Source organism: Bombus terrestris, chromosome 11 (genome assembly GCF_910591885.1).
Source record: "Bombus terrestris chromosome 11, iyBomTerr1.2, whole genome shotgun sequence".
Taxonomy (NCBI): domain Eukaryota; kingdom Metazoa; phylum Arthropoda; class Insecta; order Hymenoptera; family Apidae; genus Bombus; species Bombus terrestris.
This window is the reverse complement of record NC_063279.1, coordinates 5,204,694-5,224,605: the sequence shown is the minus strand read 5'-3', so window position 1 is coordinate 5,224,605 and position 19,912 is coordinate 5,204,694. Positions and strand designations below refer to the sequence as shown.

The 19,912-nt window shown below is 43.1% G+C and overlaps 1 protein-coding gene across 7 annotated transcripts in view; it reads right to left on the bottom strand.

The window, feature by feature from the left end:
- The window catches only part of LOC100650490 (zinc finger homeobox protein 3), a 403,793-nt gene that overhangs the window by 131,560 nt on the left and 252,321 nt on the right, over positions 1-19,912 (bottom strand). For all 7 annotated transcript variants that reach the window (XM_048410380.1, XM_048410379.1, XM_048410378.1 and 4 more), the window contains one exon: positions 50-3,417. In XM_048410380.1, coding sequence (XP_048266337.1) covers positions 50-3,215 — 3,166 coding nt within the window. In that variant the 5' untranslated portion in view covers positions 3,216-3,417. The remainder of the gene's footprint in view (positions 1-49; positions 3,418-19,912) is intronic.

Genomic DNA, 19,912 nt, shown 5'->3' with positions numbered 1-19,912 from the left:
CTTTTCACTAAGTAATTCTACCTTATCTATAAAAAGTCTTTCCACTCACCATTGTTGGCACTGGTAGCATTCGGTGTAGTTGGCATGGTGGGACTGGGCTGTTGCGCAGGTGGAGCATCCGGGTCGCTCATAACTTGGAAAACATCCCCGATGTCAGTGTGCGGTGTCTCGTTCCCTTGAATACCGCTTCGTCTGTGAAGTTGGTGCAACTGCTCCATTTGAAGATGTCTGAGTGATCGAACATGTTGCAACAGAGGCAATCTGTGTCTCGCGCTGAAGCCACACAAAGCGCAATGGTACAACTTCGCTTGGGATGGTACGTTGGCACTGGCCTCGAGCAGGTGACGAAGAAGTAGGGCTGCAGCCTCGTGCCTGGGTGACGCGGCATGCAGGGCCAATTTGTGAGCGCTGTTCGTGTAATAGTCGCACGCGTGACAACGTAATTGCGCGGCGCTCGTGGGCGAGGCCAGGTACTTCAACTTCCATTCGTTTCGAAGCCCGCCCTCTTTCACATGGTTTACATGCTGCAAACGTTGGAGATGCTTGTCTGTCTTGCAGTGCAATTGGAAGTTAGCCTTCAGGTTGGTTTTGTAGGAACAAAGTTTGCAAACGAAGTGGCCAGCTACAAGCGCAAGGATTTCTCCCTCTCGTGTCCTCGTTCTGTCCACTGCTAAATGGTGGCCAAGAGCTTCCAAGGAATCGGTGGCGAAATTATTGCACACGCAGCAATGATACAGATGAGAAGGATCAGGATCAGCCGGTTCGGGCGGTGGATCCATGCTGTCTGGTGACAAACCAACGTCGCCACCGAGGTTGCCCATGGCTCCCATACTAGCCATGCCACCCATAATTTCTGGTGGCAGCTGCGGTGGCAATTGACCACCCGTCATCATCTGGATCAGCAAAGCCTGATTGTAAGCCATGTCCGCGAGAGCCGCCTCCGCGTGCTGAGGCTTATCCAGGCCACCTAAATGAAGTAGCTGCTCGAGTTGCTGTTGATGTTGCTGTTGCGCTTGTTGATGGTGATGTTGTGCCTGTTGGTGGTGAGACTGGAGCGCGGACAGGGTCTGCATGTGCTTCACGTTCTGCTGCAGGACCAGCATATTGTGCGTATGCTTCTCGCTAGTCATGTGTATCCTTAGGTTCCGGGCGACATTCGTTTCGTAGTTACAGACGTCACAGCGAAATGTTGGCTTCGGTTTCCCTTGGTTCCCGGCCTGACCAGCAATGTGCGGACTATGGTTCTGTTGGTGGTGCGGACTTCTCGTTGGCATCGGTGCATCCTGCGAGGACGATGGATTGCTCGCTGCCGAGGCACCGCCTCCGCCCTGCTGCAGCTCCTGCATGTTATTCAAATGTTTGTCGCTCTGCATGTGAATACTGAGATTGCCCTTGGTCGTGGTAGAATAGTTGCACACTTCGCATCTGTAGGGCTTGTAACCGCAAGTATATGTCTCGCCACGTGCTAACCTAGGGTGTGGTTGTCCGGCGATGCAGTAGATGCAGGAGGTTTCACTTTCGGGATGTTTCTCCTTCATGTGGATTTCCAAAGTTTCTTGGTACTTGTAGTGCCAATTGCATTTCGGACACTTGAGCGTTTTGCACGAGTTTCTACTGTGAATTCCAGCCAGGCTTCCAGGCGGACCCGCCAGTCTGGTGCTGGATAGAATCAGTTCGCATTTAGGGCACTCGACTCCGCTCGGTCTTCCTTGCATGTGCTCGGGGCAGACACCGATGGTCGTGCCTGTGAGGAAATTCGGTGGTTGCTGGGTCAACGCGGCGTACGATGATGGCGAGCCCTTCGTCGACGAAGCAGGTGGCGGTGGTGACGTGTAGTGTATGCCGGCAGCGTCAGGTGCTTTGGCCCAGGAAGCGGCGCTCACCTGGGCGCCGGTCCACTGATGCTGCTGCGTTTGTTGATGATTGTACGCGAGAGGATGATTAGAATGGGAAGTAGGAGTGGTGGGTGTGCTAGGTGACGGCCTCTGTGGTTGCTGCTGTTGTTGCTGCTGGGGACTACTCGGTACTCCGGGAGTGCTGGCAGGCGTACTGGTCGTGGTCGGCGTTTCGTGATCGGTGGACTCAGTACGTTGCTGCTGTTGTTGGTTCTGCATCTGCGCAGGCGATGGTTGCGGACAAGTGGAACTCGTCACTGGTTCGAGAAAGCTGACCAACGGTTGCTTGCCTCTGCCCACGGCTTGAATGATCGCCGACGCGGTCGAATGGGAGAGTACCTGTCGCTCGTCTTCCATCAAGGTAAGCTGATGTTCACCCTGAGCGTGTGCCACGAAACTCTTCGCGTAGCCGAAACTGAGCTTGCATATGAAACACATTAGAATAGGTTTGACGGGGACCGAGGCTGCTGGAGGTGGTGGTGCTGTAGGTGGAGGAGGTGGTTGTTTGCTACCCTCCGCGCTTCTGTAACTTATCACCCGATAGCTGTGCATCACAGGAAGATCGGGATTGTGCTGCTGCGCCACCGAACGTTGTTGTTGCTGCTGTTGTTGCTGCTGATACGCCTGATGCGCGTACAGTCTCGAAACGTAGTACGCGCTCGCGATTTGGGGAAATACCAACGAATGAGGAACCGAGACACCGCGCCCATCTACGATGCAACCGTCAGGTAACGAATCATCTTCGCTGAGTTCACTCTCTCCCTCGATAATATACGCCGAACCGTCCGGATTGTAGACGATCTTCCCGTCGAACTTCTCCACATCACCTCCCGTTGGACTCGGACTAGGGCTTGGACCTTGTTGTTCTTGCTGTTGCTGTTGTTGGCCCTGCGACTGCATGGTCATAGTGGTTGTGGTGGTGGTTGTTGTAGTATCCGCGATCGGTGTAGGCGTCGGTATGGCATCACGGGTGCAGGGTTCTGTGCCCGAGGGTGGACTGGCTGTCCGGGGGTGATGGGGCTGATGTAACGCAGCCCCTGCTGCCGGGGGGGACCCGCCCCCTCGACCCCCCTCCTCCTCCGGGCTCATCTCCTGCTTTTGCTGCGTGTACGTGGAATTTTGAAAGGGCCCGCCGTGTTGCTGCTGTCTCTGCTGCTGGTGCTGGTGCTGGTGCTGTTGCTGCTGTTGATGGGCCGCCACCAGCTGCTGGTAGAGCTGATGTTGCCCGATCGCGGTCGACGTGTGCTGTTGAAGATGCGAGGGAGGAATGTTGTGATGCTGAAGGTGGTACTGGGGGGGATGAGGCTCACTGGAGGGCATCACCCCAAACGTGAGGCGGGCGCCAGCCTCACATCACCTACGGCGCCTGCGCCTACACTCTCTCGACTTCCTCTTCTTCTTCTTCTCCTACCGTATGTCGTACTCCCCACCCCCTTCGTTCTCTCTCTACCCGTCCTAATCTGTTCTCCACCGCCGACAGATGCTTCTTTGCTAGCTACCCCGACACAACCCCAGGTCGTACCTATACCAAAGAATAGAATTTTATGTTTAGTAAGATATCGTCGAATTTAATCCGTTATTAAGTTTTTCTATGATATAGACAAATAACTTCTTACATTATACCTATAAAAGTAGTATTATATTAGAATATTATTAAAGTATAGATTTAGCGTGTTTTATTTTCGTAATTCTAAATTAATACCAGGTGTTTGGTCCTGACCGGATGTACAAGAATCTAGCTCGCAGTCCCAACAAAGAATGATTTCGCGGAGGAACATTACTAGATGGTCTAGTCGGTTAATCCGAGCAAACAGAGGCGGTCTAAAGGACAGTGGAAAGATAGCGAAATACGTAGAAAACGTCGGCAAGCTGCGTGTACAGAGGATCAAGGCTGCGATGCCGGGTATACAAAGCGGAAGGAGACTCGCCATGGCGACACAAGGCGTCCTATGTTCGGATTACCTGAACCCTCGTCGTGGACCCAGCTGTATTTACAACTAAGCGTCGACCAATCTTATCTATCGATTGAATATCGACGTCTCTCTTTAACTTTCGTACAGCCGTACAACGAGAAACATAACGGAAAGAAATCAACTATCCATGAATGGTCGCTGTTGTACGATTAAAAACGCTCCTTTTCTAGCCTGTCCTAGATTCTCCCCTATTTCTAGCAATAAAGGGACAATCTCACCGTCATGGCAAACAAACGGAAACACGCATAAATCCATAAAGTCACGTATGTATCTATAAAAGCTTCTACTGTTCTATCCTGCCATTCGAATTTCGAGGACACGTAGATCTCGCGATGCCGAGGATCACCGTGAGATATCGCCTTCGGAAGTATCACTATGCCGTAGTGTCTACGTGGATTCGAGATTACACGCGTGGATTGCTCGAGGCAACGAGCATGCGTCTAATCATCCAATCCCAATTACGCGGTCTCGGTGATCGCGGTTCAAAAGACGGCCGCGAGTATTCGTAGAATCTAACGGATTAAAGGGGAGAGGGGCGTAGTGTACGCGGATTTATGCGGCCGCGCGTGTGGGGGTGTATCGCGGCGTGACTGAATCAGGAATCTTTGCGATCCTCGCGGAGGCTACCTAGAGAAATTCTTTTCCCCTCTTCGTCCCGTAGCAACTACCTTCTCCTCTCTCGTTCGTTCCAGACACGCCGCTGGACATCGTGATACATAGATGCATTATACGATCTTTCTATCCTCGTCTCTCTTTCCTCGTTACTCTCAGTCTTGTTCCACGTTTTCCTATGCTATCAGCGCAGTTATAATTCCGCGGTGCAAACTCCATAATCCAGTGACCATAGGTTAGGTACCAGTTTTCTAATGCGTGAGCCGCGGCAGGCGATCATTTCCTCGGATTATCGTCGATCGATCGCCAGGCAAATCGCGGTGGTCAGCACCGTTTGTCGAGTTTTTCCGCGCCGAAACACCGCCAATTGCTAATTCCCCCTCTCCACTCCCACTCTCTCGCGATCAATTATTTCGGATTGATGCTCAATTTACGTGTTTACGTGGAAAGTGATTCGAGCACGCTGCGGGGTGTACGCTATTTATCGCGGAGTAACGTGCGTTTCTGTGAACATGACTTAATCTTATTCCACTATGCTATCTATCAATTGGTCTCGACTCGTTTGTTCCTCGTTTTGTTCATAATTTAGGAAGTTATAGCGTGGTATTTTTGCTCGTCCTGGGAATTGGTTTCCTTTGGAACGTGTACAATAGATAAGAGCGGGGTTTGAATTGGAAAAGATAAAGATTTTTACATGAAGGTTGACGTGTCGTTTCTCAGACGGTTGAAACAGATATCACGGTCGTTGCGTGACCACGTTATGCCACGTTTGTACAACGTGTAACAAGCAGATAGTACGTTAATGCTCGCTTGATCAGCCAGTTGGATCTTGCTGTTAAAAAGTTGCATTCCGAACGGCTAACATGGTAACAGCGAGGGTTACAAATATTTCGTAAAGATAACGTAGCTGCTCTTGCGTATGTGTTATATTCTTATTTAATGACACATTTACACGACGTTATAATTTTCTATTAATGGTCGAATTATGACAGAGTTGGAAAAATTCGTTCAAACAAAGTACGTGACTAATTTGTGAATATTATTCACAGTGATTATTTCCTTTTCATAATGCATCACGCAATTAGAGAGGATCGACGCATGAGATATGACAGTGGCTTTTAGAGATCGACTTTACTTCCTCTAAATTTCCCAATCTCATTAACCAGCTACATATTTAGTGCTCTACTGCGACAACAAAATTTTTATCCGAACGTGAACTTCGATTATAAAAACTATTTGTCCACAAACAAAGTCATATAAAATAAACCCTACATCTGAAATGATATTTTACAAGAATTCGTACAAACAATTCGTAAATACCATCACTCGAATAAATAAAAATATCATCGCTCTTCTCTACTTTTCATTTTATAAATTCGATCGGTCTAGCTTCTAAACAATTCGCACGATATCTAACGAAAATCCAGTGAAATGTGAAGAAATACGCGGTAAGTTAAAACCGTAACCGTTAGTACAGCAGTGTAGGTGTGTATAAGTAAAAAAATGAAACGAGCGTAATACCGTTGCCGGTTAGATTAGGGCCGGAACTGTTGTGTAACCAAAAACATCTGCCAATCTGACATCACCTGCCCCGTGTTACCTATTTCTAGTTAATTTATCATCCATTTTGGACGAAGTTAGAAATCGAAAGACGTCAAGGCTGACTTCTTGACCAGGGCTAGATCTCAATATAAAACTTCGCTCTTTCCTCGGACCATGGTCTTTCATTATACGATAACATCTTAACTGCTACGCCAGCATGCGAATTCTCGATGGCGCACGGTTGTTCCGCCGATTCGCGTTAATAAAGCCTCGATATCTCAGAATTTCTCGCCAAGTCGCAGCTCAGAACGCGGAATAAGTTAATTGTTTAACCGCCTGAGAGAAATTTCGTACGAGAAACAGATTGGAAACACGTTCAATTCTAGCGAGAATGATCGTCTCGATGAGTAGGCGTTTAAGCAACGTAGCGGTTTTCAAGCGAGCTTTTTTGAAATTTTGCTCCCTATTCGAGGGTTGAAATATCGGATATTTACAGAAAAGTTTGTGAATTTTTGTATATAAAAATTGAACGAGTGATTTTGAATGCTTAATAATTTCAAGTATGACTAATTTGAGTATCCGTCGATGACACTTATTTCAATTTGGCAATTCAAATATTGTAGATTAGCTTCTTAAATTGCCTGTCAATCTTGAATATTCGCAAAGAAATTTGTAAATTAAATTCTATAAACACTTAATGTGTAATTTGATGTAGTTTCGAGTATTTAGAATTTCGTCGACTGACTAATCCATAGGCTTTCTTAAATCTGAAACGTTTGGAAACTAGAAAACGTAGAAATAAAAATTTCTCGATAACAAATTACGTTTACACGAATTTTTACGTGGCGATGTCGCGTAGAATTGAGTGGCCACGTAAAAATTAGAACATGTTTTAGAAAAGGCGTTTGAAAACCACTGAGGAAGGGAGGAAACGCGTCGAATGGATTTGATGGCGTGACGAACACTGTGGATGACTACGTATTTCTAGGAGGATTCATTAAACAAAGCCGATATATCGATTCCACCTTTCCTTCAACGACACAACAAGCTGCCTCTTCCGCGAAATATTGTTGCCACTAATACGATCGATGAATTTGATTACGGTCTACCTATCGACCAGCGACGAAGGTTGCTCCAACTTGTAGCAAAGTCAGAGTAATTTTCGTCCGACTAATAACAGATACGATATCACAACGGTTGACGCAACTCGTTGGTAAAATCGTGTTTCTTTCGAACTAAACAATTTGCACTTACAGAAGTTCGATATTTCGCGAGATAGATCGTAATAAGTTAAATTGCAATTTTGCAAAAATGTATATAAAATTTAGTTAGTTAAACGTTCTCTCTACGAAACATTTTTAAATTATGGGTTGAAAGATATAATATACAGCTGCAAATGACACATTGTTGTTCGCGTGTGATTATAATTCTTTATAATAAAGAGCTTCGAATATCGTAAAAGATATGACGTGACATACGTGAAACAATTTTCGTGTCAAACGTACATTTAAACGGTTCTGAAATAAAGACATAAAAGCTCTTTTTAAAATTCATGCAAAGAGAACTATTCCTATAATCCTATTTACTCACGAGCGCACTATTAAAATACGGAAACAGTTACGTAGATTCATATCTTTTACGTTATTTGAGGTTTTCATGGGATTTCACTGGCGATACCACCATACCTCCAAGCTCCCAGGTATAAGTGGTATCCTTTCAAAATATTCTTTCAACGTTCCACTATCATCCCGGGCAACTTCATCAGAGATTCCAACAGGCACAAAATCACCGATCTCTATCTCCGAACCGCGTTCCAGTAACATGTGAAAGATCTAAGATATTTCCGACGTATAATCAAGTTCTAATCGATCGGACGATGAATTAATCTTGGAATCGTAAGGATTTTTATCTTGTCCAATAAGATATTTCATAATTTTAGGTGTAAGGGAAAAAGTTTTAGATTGTACGATATAAAAATATAAATAACAATACAAATATAATATTTACGATATAACGTGATATTTAAGGTATAATATTTTGCAAAAATTAAATATTATGCCCTAGTATATTTCAATCTAAATTTGCCAATGTGTTAACTAAACTGACGAGACGCGACGTAAGTTACTCCGAGGAATTATAATCACATTTGAACGGAAAATTTCCACTATCCGTGTGAAACGAAAGAATCGCGTCGATTTCGTGTTCCGTGGACGACCCTTCACGCGGAAAGACAATCGGTGGACGCCAAAATGCGAAACGAGCAAATAATACGCGGAATATAATCGTCGCTCGGGAGAAAGTGGAGAATGAGCACAGGTGGTTGATGAGTTCGCACTCAATGACGGAAGGGGAAGAGAACACGAACTCTTGAAAACCGACTAAGTATAAGAGAAAAAGAGAGAGAGAAAGAAAGACAGCGAAAGAGAGAGAAAGAGAGAGAGAGAGAGAGAGAGTTAAACATTCGGGGAACGACCGCGAATTCGAGGCAGCAGGGCTTTTGTTTGTCGCGCCGTTTCACCGGAAACCGAACCGATATGCGCGTCTCATCACGCGAAAGTCCCTTTTGTGTCGGTCCGACGGTAGGTAGGAAGAATCGAAGGGACCCTACGGGGCCCACATGACGATCGGTCGCGCGTTTCGACCAGGCACGAAATACGCAAGATGCGCGCAATTATGGCTACCCAATTATCTCGTACGCGTCTCGTTATTTATTGAATATCGTGCCTGCTTATTTCTCAGGCGAGTTTGCGTGCCACCGCGAGAGGGGAAGACCGGGGGCCCTTCTCGCTTCTTCTGCGAGCTTCCGCGCGGAAATTCAATGGACAGAAAAGGTGGAGCGTGAGCGGTGCGCGCGTGCGTTAACGCGGAACGTCTGTCTGGAATTAAAGGCCGCGAATTAAGAAAAGCTGCGAACAAAAGCTATGATTATAAGGTATTGCGGTTAGGAAACAGACAGGTAGAAACGTCCGTCGAATGTTACGTTCGACGTCAGAAGTTTGAGATTTTTATGCTTAAGTGTCGTACTTATCATTATCGTTATTATCAAGAGCCAGACTTCCGGGTGTAAACCGTTTCCTTTTCAGGAATATATTCCCATGATTCACGAGTATATTCTACTAGCCAGTTGCTGTAGCTTCGTCAGAGGTTCACACGTTTGACTCTATCAATTCGACGATCGGGTTTTAATTCGGTGATACGGACAAGTGTCAAATATTGTTCTGCCGAATATCGAAGATTATCAACCTAATGGATGAAACACTTTTCCGATCTCTACGAAGTATACATACAGCTGTTCCAAATATCTCGCAATTTAAACAAAATACATCTCCAGATTTGTTTCAGATTTAACCAATGTAATCATCATTGGGTTTCATAATAGCGCGAATGAAATTTCAAAATGTTTCGTATAGCTAACAATAACGTGTCTACAAGTATTGAAATACTTTCGCGAGCCTGTGTACACCTATTCCACGAACAGAATAAAGCGTTTATTCCACGCCTACTCTTCTAAATATTCTTACGAACCAGAGCACATTTCCTACGGCAACGTTCGTTATTTATGCAGATTTAAGAGGCAATGTTGAGAAATCCTAGCAAAATACGGCTTGGAATCCGTTTAACGATATCGATCGTTAAACGCAACACGGCGACTCTCGATCAAACCTCGTGCACCTTTCATTATTGTCGTTATTACACCGGCCGCTTTCAGTTTGCTACGCGCGTACCAGCGCGCCGATAAGGCCTATCGAATGCTTGAAACGCAAGCTCGAGCAACACGAGACGCGTTGCACGAACGCGGAACGCATCCACGCGAGACGATCGTCGTTGCTCGATAAAACTTCGTTCTGGTTCCCTCGACGAACTGCCAATTAACGTCGCGAACTATTCTAACGGAGCGACCACGATTTCCGGACGTCGTATAGACGACATAGACGTTCTTCGATTTTCCTAGTGGAATCTTTGAAACACGTTAAGCCGTTTATAATTACGAGACCATAATTTTATCCAGATTATTTTATGATAGCGAAAGGTGGAGTGTGTAGTTACGGTGGGCGATGAATGTTGATTATGCGGAGTTATAAGGGAAATTATGGACGTGGTTGGATTGAGTTTATGTTTGCTGGTAGTATAAATAGAAAAACGACTGCGCGTTTTATATGAATATCGATTGGTTGGAATCATTAATCGTGTTTTTATGATTTTAGTTAGCTGGAGGAATATTCTACGCGAACGTATTGTTAGGAAATTTAAAAACCAGGACGAATATGGAGTTTAACGTTAGAATATCTTAACGTACCTAAATACGAGACAAGTAAATCTAATTGAAACGATATGATGGAAATAAAATTCATATATGTATACATATACACACACATACATAACACACCAAGACTTTTCATTGGGAAAATCTGCCAATGTCCCTGAACGAAACTTTCAAACCTACCACCAAAGTGGCACATACGATGAAAGAGCGAAGAAATGCATGGAGAAACACGAAGAAATCAATTGTATCAACTACGAGAAAAATACCCTAACTGAAATGCCCGTGACTGGGACGCGCGTCGAAATGATTAACCAGCTACGAGCCTAGCGAGCATCCAATTATCATGAAAGTTACCCATCAAACGTTTACGATCCAGCAACGGAATCGCCGCAACATCTAAAACTATCCAGCAGCCAATAATCCCATCATTGAAGTCATTTTCCGACTCTGCTCGACTGCGAGATCACGAATCGATCTGTTGAACCCTATCTTACAGACTCTCGCGGCCGACTACATTGCTCGACGACGAGGACGATGGAGAAAGAGAAGAAAAAAAAAAAAAGAAAAGAAAGCAAGACGAAGCCTGGCGAGCGTTAGTCGATTAATCAATGATTTTCCAATTGCTTCATCCAAAGAGGAACAGAGAAGAAACTGCGGTGTGGCATTCGCGATGGCCGATTCGCGGTTGTAGCAGAGCAAGATGCCTCCTCGGGCGAACGCTAAACGACCGGCGATCGAGAAGAGGGGCAAACATGGCGGAGGGGAGAGGATGAACGCGAAGGAACGGGGGGTGGAACGACGAAGAGGAGAACGATGGGAGAGAACCACTACGAGAGGCTTTCGAAGACAACGGTAATAAGTGAAGGGCAGAGCGCGAGCACGAAGGAGGCGCGCGTAATTTACGTGCAACATGGATTCGGGCGGCGTTTAATCCGCCGGACGAGCTGGCGATTATGAAGTTAGGTTGGGTTAGGTGGTGAACGCAAGCAGGGCCTCTTTGTGATATCAATTAAGTATGATTTGCCCCCTCCGAGCTATGCGCGCTTCCATCTCTCTCCTCTTTCTATCCTTTGCGTTTTCTCGTCTTCTTCTTCTTCGTTCTTCCTCTTCATCTTCTGGTTCGCTGCTCTGTTACCCCCGCGGGGTAACCCAGAGTTTAACCCATTCCCTTATAATTTCCTTCCAATGCACCGTGAGAAACTCGACCGTAACACGCACGCGCACGCACGTGTAAGAAAGATAGGATTATTCGAGTCACCTAAGCTTCAACATCTTAAAATTCAACCGTAAACTTTCTACCTTGTGTAATATTATCAAAGGGAATGAAAAACTGTTACGTATTTTAGGTTCAGTAGGATAAGACACGAAAAGGAGAAAATCATTCGAATAATCCTATGGTTAACCAGAAGTCGATCAGGAGGTATTGTATAAAATCTAATAAAATAAAGAACGAAATAACTCGCAGAGTTATAGTAATCAAAACTAAGGATATTCGCATCGATCGAACAAATTTTCCTTTTCACGATGAGAAATTAGATGATCGTTGCAATGATCACGATAGGTTTGATCGTTTATTACTCCACAGGATACGAAATCGAATAGTCTATTTTCAAATGTAAATTGTTTAAAAATTCTATACAACCAAATTTAACGAATTACAGAACAAATTGCTTACCTTGACTCAAATAACCCTATCTTACTCTATCATCCGCGCCCGACTTCGCATGACTCGATCTTCTCCAATCATAATTGTTACGTTTCATCGAATTTTCGTCGTTCGCTAGCGAGTAAACCGAACCCACGACCAATCCGGTTCAGACTCAAATCCACCAATTAACCCCGTTAACGTCTCTCGCCCCCGCAATTAAGTTCTGATCCTGAATATAAGAGAAGCAGATTCCCGCGAGTTGTATGCGCGTTTCTCTCGGCGAGATCACGGATCGTAGGCGGAACTGAGGGATAAAGAGCAACACGGAGAGCCGCCACGATCCTCGAAACGCCACCTCCTGTCGATATGCTCCCGATAAGGTCGCGTGGGTCGATTGTAATTTCGAATTAGTCGGCCTGTCGGTTTTATCGTGCACGCCGCGTTTCGTGTTTCTTTGGATGTTTTATTAATACCGGTGTCGAGATAAGCCCCGGTTAGGCAGATTTCTCTCAGACGAGGTTCCAGATTGTAAAAATAGACACCTATGCTAATTTCGTGTTCGTGGATGCTGATGGAAAATGCTCGATTGATGTGGCGTCGGGAATGTGAAATTGAATTGACCAAACTATGACAATTGTTAGCAGAGTAAGTAGCTAAGATGGCTGATACGATAAGGTATCGCAGATTAATCTAGACGAGCAATTATATCTGGAATTATTTTCTATATTTAGACTGGATATATCTATTTCTGTGCTTTGAGGAATCTTATCTATGAGAAATGTTTGGGCGATGATGCCTCTGAGGTATTAAGGGAATCTCTGTATTTTGTTAACAGAAGATGTGCATTTTTCTTCTTTAGATTTTAGTCGACGGTAACAAACAGAGAGTGTATTTTCACAAAGTTATAAATCAGACATGTAGTCGCCGATCTTACTATGCGAACTTCCTTCAAGCGTTCATTTATAAAACATTTGTGACTTATCTACATTTTAATTTAAATTTCAAACTAAAACAGTTACTTTTAAAAGCTCCGTAAACTTTTCCAACGTTCAAAACATGTCGCTATCAACCATTGTACAAAATACCACGACACGAGGTTTCTAGAAAATACATATAAAATTTATCTAAGATATTAAACGGATTATTAAAACGTTGTCACTGTCTTCTGTAATTGTATATTTTCCTAACCAAAGTCCACGTTAATTCGACCAAAAACATTGAAAAGTTTCTATTAATTTTCAAGAACGAAACCTATCGTTCTGAAGACACTTTTCGCAAGACACTTCTTCAAATAACCTCTGGGAACGAAATATCTCTTCCAAAAATCTATTCTATCTACGTCAAGCCTTTCATTGTCGATACCATCTCTTCTTAGCTATCTGCAAAGCAAAAAAAAAAACTCACCTACTTCTATATTCTCTTTGAAATCACCCCGTAACGAAGCAGAACCTTTCACCTAACCATCCTCTGGAGGATACCCGCAATCCGGAACCCGCGATTCAAAAACCAAAGCAACATCGTGGACTCGGTTGTAAAAGGGGGACGGGAGAACCAGTCGCTCGGTCTGGCTTCGTCGTCGAGCGTCGATAGGAAATGCTTTTTGCTGTGACGTCGAGGCCGCGCCGGCAACAACGGCCGGCAGGGGTGGCTAATGACAAAATCAATGCGACATAATTAGACATGGCGGCTAGCTGGCTTGGCAGCGATCCGCGTGTGTACGTCGATGCACGGCCAGCATTTACGTGCGCGTAACAGTGTGGCAGCGCGCGCGCCAGGAATTATTGTAAAAACATCCCTTAATGTGATCGATACGGCTTCGTCGACGTAGCTTCACGACTTGGAACCATCGTTGTCGTCGTCATCGTCGTCGTCGCTGTCCTGTATCGTTCGAATCTCGATGAAGACGGTCAGATGGTTGCCGGCGTTTAAATTTCGGAAACGGAAGATCCGGCAGTGCGAGGATCCGGCCTGGCCCTGGACGTAATTCATCGCGATGGATTTTTTATCGGGTCGAAGACGCGAGCCGTTCTCTCATCGACGGCCGCCAGCACGAGCGGATGACCCTGATTGGGTTTGGAGCCGGTTCGAGGTGGCGCGCTAATGATCTCTGTTAGCGGACGCCTCGCACACCGAGAGAAACGGCTCTCCTCTTTGATTTATGATCAACGCCGGATTTCGGCGAATCGGTAATAAGGACCCGAGCCTCTCCCTCCACGTTCTCTGTGTACATTGCACGCCGATTCGCATTTCGTGGCCGCCGAATAAGTCCACGCTGTTGCCTGCACGCGACCAATTTTTATGGTTTCACCGGTGTTACCGTTTCGATGCTGATTGCACGGCGAGCGTAAAGTCGGTGTACTTTGTGTTTCTGTGGGCCTCAGTTTGATATACACAAGCTCGCGCATTTGGAATACTCTGATGTATGGGTATTTAATCGAGATCCATCTCTGCCGTATGAAGTATTTGAACGAGCGAATAAAGAATCCAATATGATATAAAGTTATTTACTGTCGAACGTATAGAATCATTGTCATAATCGCAACATATTGAATACTATATCGAGTGTTGTATGTTCGTTGGAATTTTTTCAAATAAAGACTACCAAAGGAATCGTTAAATTGGAAGATAACCATACTTTAATATTCCCATTATTTCGTGGTAGAACGACGAAAACAATCGATTACCGTTACACCTCGCAGACACGAGTTGTAGAAAGTCGTAGACAGATAGAACTCGTTAAATAGTACAACGTTCCCCTCGACTAATTTTCTCAATCTTCGCTCGGCAAAGAAAAGTTATAGTCCGTCCCAGTTTCTGGAATTACCATGTAAGGCAATGATCAAAATAATTGGCGGTTCGTTTATTCTATCACCCGACCAATACTTTGTAACTTACACATACAATTGCAAACAGTAAACATACTTAATGAATCTTCTACTTCCATTCTTTTTTACTTTGTATCCAACTATTTGTCGAATGTTTTCAACCCTTCGGAAGGAACCACGGGAATCACTTAGTAGTGATTTCTCGATGATAAACGATCTCATAGTTTGATAGAAGAAAGTAAAATTAAAAGAATTCGTACTTTTCGAGCGTGTGAATGTTACGAATAGGTGGCAGAGAATCGAAAGCATAATTTTTTCCCAGAACGAGTAAAGTACAAGCTGCGACATGTCGCTTCGACGATGCCATCGTCCGCTTCGATTTCAAGCGAATCCGTAGGTGGAAGAGCTTCGTACGCTCGTATGTAGAGCTAATTATATTCTCGAACAAAGGGTTGCTTCGATGACGCACATGTAAGGTCAGAAGAGAACTTTGATGAGCAGCTCTACACATCCGGTCAACGATATATGCATAAGACAGATAGAACAAGGAGAAGGATAAAAAACAGAGAAGGAAATGAAAAGGCGACTGGTTGATAGAATTTCGAAGTCTTTCTTCTCTGTCGATGAAAGAGAAAACCTATTCAGAGATATAAGACTCTTAGCAACAAATGACAAATCCATGAAATTTTGTAAAAGAAAGGGATATCTTCTGAGAAAGTTTAAATCAATATTTTTGATGTAAATAATTTTCAAGACAATCGCATTTGATAAAAGGATACTTTCTGTAGTATGTTATTTATTGATACGAATATCGACTATGAATTTATAGCTCGTCTCAAAAAGCGATTTGATTCTAATTGATTTTGAGCTGGTTCTTGTTGGCTTACTAAAATTACTAGAAAATGGAAGCTGCTCGTTATCGCAACAGCCCTCCCAATTTGCATAAACACTCGCAGTCTAACGATCATGAAAAAATCCTGAGTCCATTACTATTTGTCATTCGATCGGTAAAATCTCGAAATCACTCGTCGCTCTTGGTCTTCTTTACTTGATCGTCTGGTTTCATGATCGTGAAAAATCCTGTGTTTTCAAGGACTCGGTTGAAATCGATGATAGGAAGCGCCTTTATAGAACGCTGGAAATACACGTCGCGACTACTCGTGCGTGTCCGCAAATTGATTTAAATGCTCCACGCCTATATCTGTCTGAAGCCGTGGGATCGCTTCGCAAGTCAACGGGCAGATCCATCAACGCCGGTGTGGTAACGCGAGCACCGTGTACCGCGGCAATTACAAAAATAATCTCGCAGCAAATAATATCGAACCGGTCGCTACAGCGACCGACAAAAGTCGACGTACGCGTCGAAGTTTCTTCCATTCGTGCCTTCGAGATCTCCAACGTTTCTCGCATTTATGGCGATATTTACCAGATATGTTTGAAGAAATTTTGGTTTTTTATAATCTACAAAGTTAATTGTATTAAGGTTGTAAAAGTTAAGGTATATTATAGGTATATTTAACGAAGAGCTTTTAGTAGTGTTGGATTAAGGACTTGTGAATCCTGCCTTGAATCCTATGAATTAAAGAATCGTCTACGGTGGTTATCACAAACAGATTTATTTGTTTTATTACATGAGATTGTATTGTTTATTTTATATAATTGTTTCTGATAGGGGAAAAATCCTAAGATCTGTACTTTCCGAAGCTTCTAGATGAAAGCCACTAAAATTATTAAATACGTGATTGAGGGCTAAATAGAAAAATTATGTTACGATACTACTTTATGGAGAGTAAAAGGTGTTGCGTAAAAGTTTCTGTTCGCCCATTTTTGAGCCTCGCTGTACGCTCCCATCCGATCATCAGTCTCGCATTATGCTTCAGACATGTAGTATATGTAATCTAACATCGAGCCATTTAACGACGAAATAAGTTAGACAGCATTAATCGAAGGACAGCCGTTTATCGAGAAGGTATGGGATCAATGTTTTAAGCCATACAAATTAGTATTGTCGGGTTAGTACCGTCAATTATTTGAATTAACTAAATTAATTTCTGGTGGAAAATAACGAATTTCCTTACAGAACCAAAAATGATATTTTTATATATATCAGCATTTTAATCACGAATAAACATCTATAAAATGTCAATTAAATTATTGATTAAATATTCTGATCACCTTAAATTATACGAGAATAATGATAAAATTAAAAGTAAGATATCCATCTGAATTATGATTTCTCTTCCTTGCATGGAGAATAATAAGATATATAATTATTATATATTGAAAATTCACATCAGAGCACATCTCGATCGTTTACAACGCAGCCATGATATTACCAACGAACGAAATCGTTGCAGTTTGATTCGATCTTGATTTAATGATCAAAATACGTCTTATCAAAAAGGGAGAACTGTCGAATACTTGCTTACCTACATACCTCGTAAAATTCCAATTTCCAAATCAACTATGGAATTAATCGATCGATCTATGAAATATGCTTTCATCGAGATACCAAACAAACTCGCATAAAATAATTTCATTTCCTTTTTCCCAATATTTCTGCTATGAACTAGAAACGAACCGAGGAGAACTGGCGTGCAAAACCTGTTGGCTTTGTAGGAACGCTCACGCGTTTCCGGAAAAGGGCCGTTCTGTGGCGAGGTGCGTTGTCTCATTAGCAGGCTGAGCTTACAATACCTCCGTTCTCGCCCACCCCCGTTGCCGTTTTCCAGGCCCGCGATACGTATCTCACCCTGTCGGCGTAACCCTTTACGGTGGAAACACGCGTCCACGGTAATTCGCGTACCTCCACGATCGTTTTATTGGCGCGCAACGACAGCCTCTATTGCAGTTAAATCGGAAAAGGAAATTATAAGAACCGCGCGCTGATGCTGGATTTGTGAAAAAGCAAAGAATGTGAAGGAGAATGGGAAGAATCCAACAGGAACTCGAAGCTGCTGACGTCTACCAGAAAAATGAGTAGATTCCTTAAATATAAATTGATTGAAAAATGACGAATCTATTTATTTATAGCAACGACTTTCATTTTATATTACAATAAAAGAATTCATTTCGTATTTCATTATTATTGGGTTGGTAATTAAGTGATTGCGCATTTTGTCATTAGGTGGTATCGATAATAATACGAATAATACTTACATAAATAATATCATGCGAACGTTTCTGTGACTCAAAGTTAATATCACAGACCCACATATCCTGCACTAAAGATATAAATTCTACTTTCTTATATTTCCTCTTCCAACTACGCCATACGTCCTATAATCGTTTTCCTTATCGCAAATCCCACCATTTTATTCCATTGATAACGTTCCAGCTGAATATACATTCTATACCTCCACTCCGAATCTTCCCTCTCTTCAAAGACAGAATTTCATTGAAAAATCTTGCCTACTTTGTTAGTTCGGATAAATCATGATACAACGAGCCTCAGGTTCGTTCACAATGCTTCAGTTGTATAAAGCTGCAAGTTCCGTAATTATTGATAGCGCTTCGTATACTTGGAACGCGTTCGTGACTATTTGATCGAAGGAATAGAAACGGTGAATAATAAAGAAATTAAATAATTGAAGAATTTTCTCTGTTAATAAAATTAAATTCGCGGAAACGATCGATGAACCTCTTTCGTTGCGATCGAAAGCAACCGATATAAAGAATCATCCGGCTGCGAGCCGTTCGATTCAGTTCTTGTACCACGAGACTTTTCAAGTGTCGAATAATCAAGTTATCAAGCCGATCTTCATTTACCAGATACTCGGATGTCATTAAGCGATCTTGCCAATCAATTATAGCTAAGTACGTTCGCCGGTGTACGATAGGTCGCGATTCGACGCGCAAGTAAACCGATTCGAGACCAGAGAGGTTAATAATAAAGCAATCGATGAAGAAACGGTGCTGTTTCATCTATGGAACCGACAGAAGCATCGTCAAATTCCACGAGCAGAACGAGATAGTTAGGGGATGGTTGTGGAAGAACGCAAGAACTCCGTACGTGCTGGGACGTATTTCATTCCCTCTTGAACCGATGCATACGCAGAAACGCGTTCATTATTTCAGCTGGTTCACCGTGAAAAATTCTGTCATGGGACCTTCGCGCGTAGAAAAACGAAGCAGAGGTAGAAGATCCGAGCGATTGTCGTCAATAAAGAGACAATTTGAAGAAGAGTGCTGATGAGATTAATGATTACAGGAGAAGAAGTATTTGTTCCTTATGTAGGATTGCTTCTTTTAAAATAATGGTAAGGTTTTCTGGAACTGTTGAATTTATAAATTATCCGTAATATAAATTAAAAATCGAATCGATATAGCATCAGATCTTGTTAGCAGCGATTAATCATTGTTTATATCAATGGCTGTTAAAGATAGAATTGATATGATAAATATAAAAATCCGTTATATGGTAAAATGTCCCACTGATTGTCGAGTCTAAAATGTTAGTTACATGGATAACGAATAAATTCATCTCTATTAATTAATAGACTAATAAGCAATTCAAGACGATATCACATTTGTCAAATGAAACAATTTCTCAAGGTTCAGGCGAATCTCAATTCCTAGATTTCAAAAATGATAATAGAATATTTACAAATTAATCTTCCTAGTGAAATTAAATAAACTTTCAGAAATTCATACTACGACGTTAATATGAAACGTGAGGCAATTAATTATCAATTGAGGCGATCGGGAAGAAAAGAATTCGGACGTGTAGTCGGTTTTAGTAATCCGCGAATCTTGAGAAATGATAGGCTCGTCCCTCGATTGGATTTTACATAACCAGCATGGCTTCGGCAAATAAACGAACCGAAGACCTTTTATGCAGCGAACGCGAGAATGATTATCAGACGTTGCGTCTCTTTTACATCGCCCCCATCTGCGAATGCGGGCACGTTGCCTCTGCCGGAGTTATAACTAATTGTTAGACGTCCTTCGAATAATTGCCACGTGCACTCGAAATCTTTTCCATGGAATCTCGACTTTCAATTACCGCCCATTATGAAACCGCTCTTCCTTCCCCCCGTACGCGCCTTTTAAATCCATTCTAATGAGTTCTGACGCGATTAAGAAGTGGGATCGGTTCGCTCGAACATAATACTAGATCCTCTGAAATAATTGAAGCAGTTTTCATTTTTCAT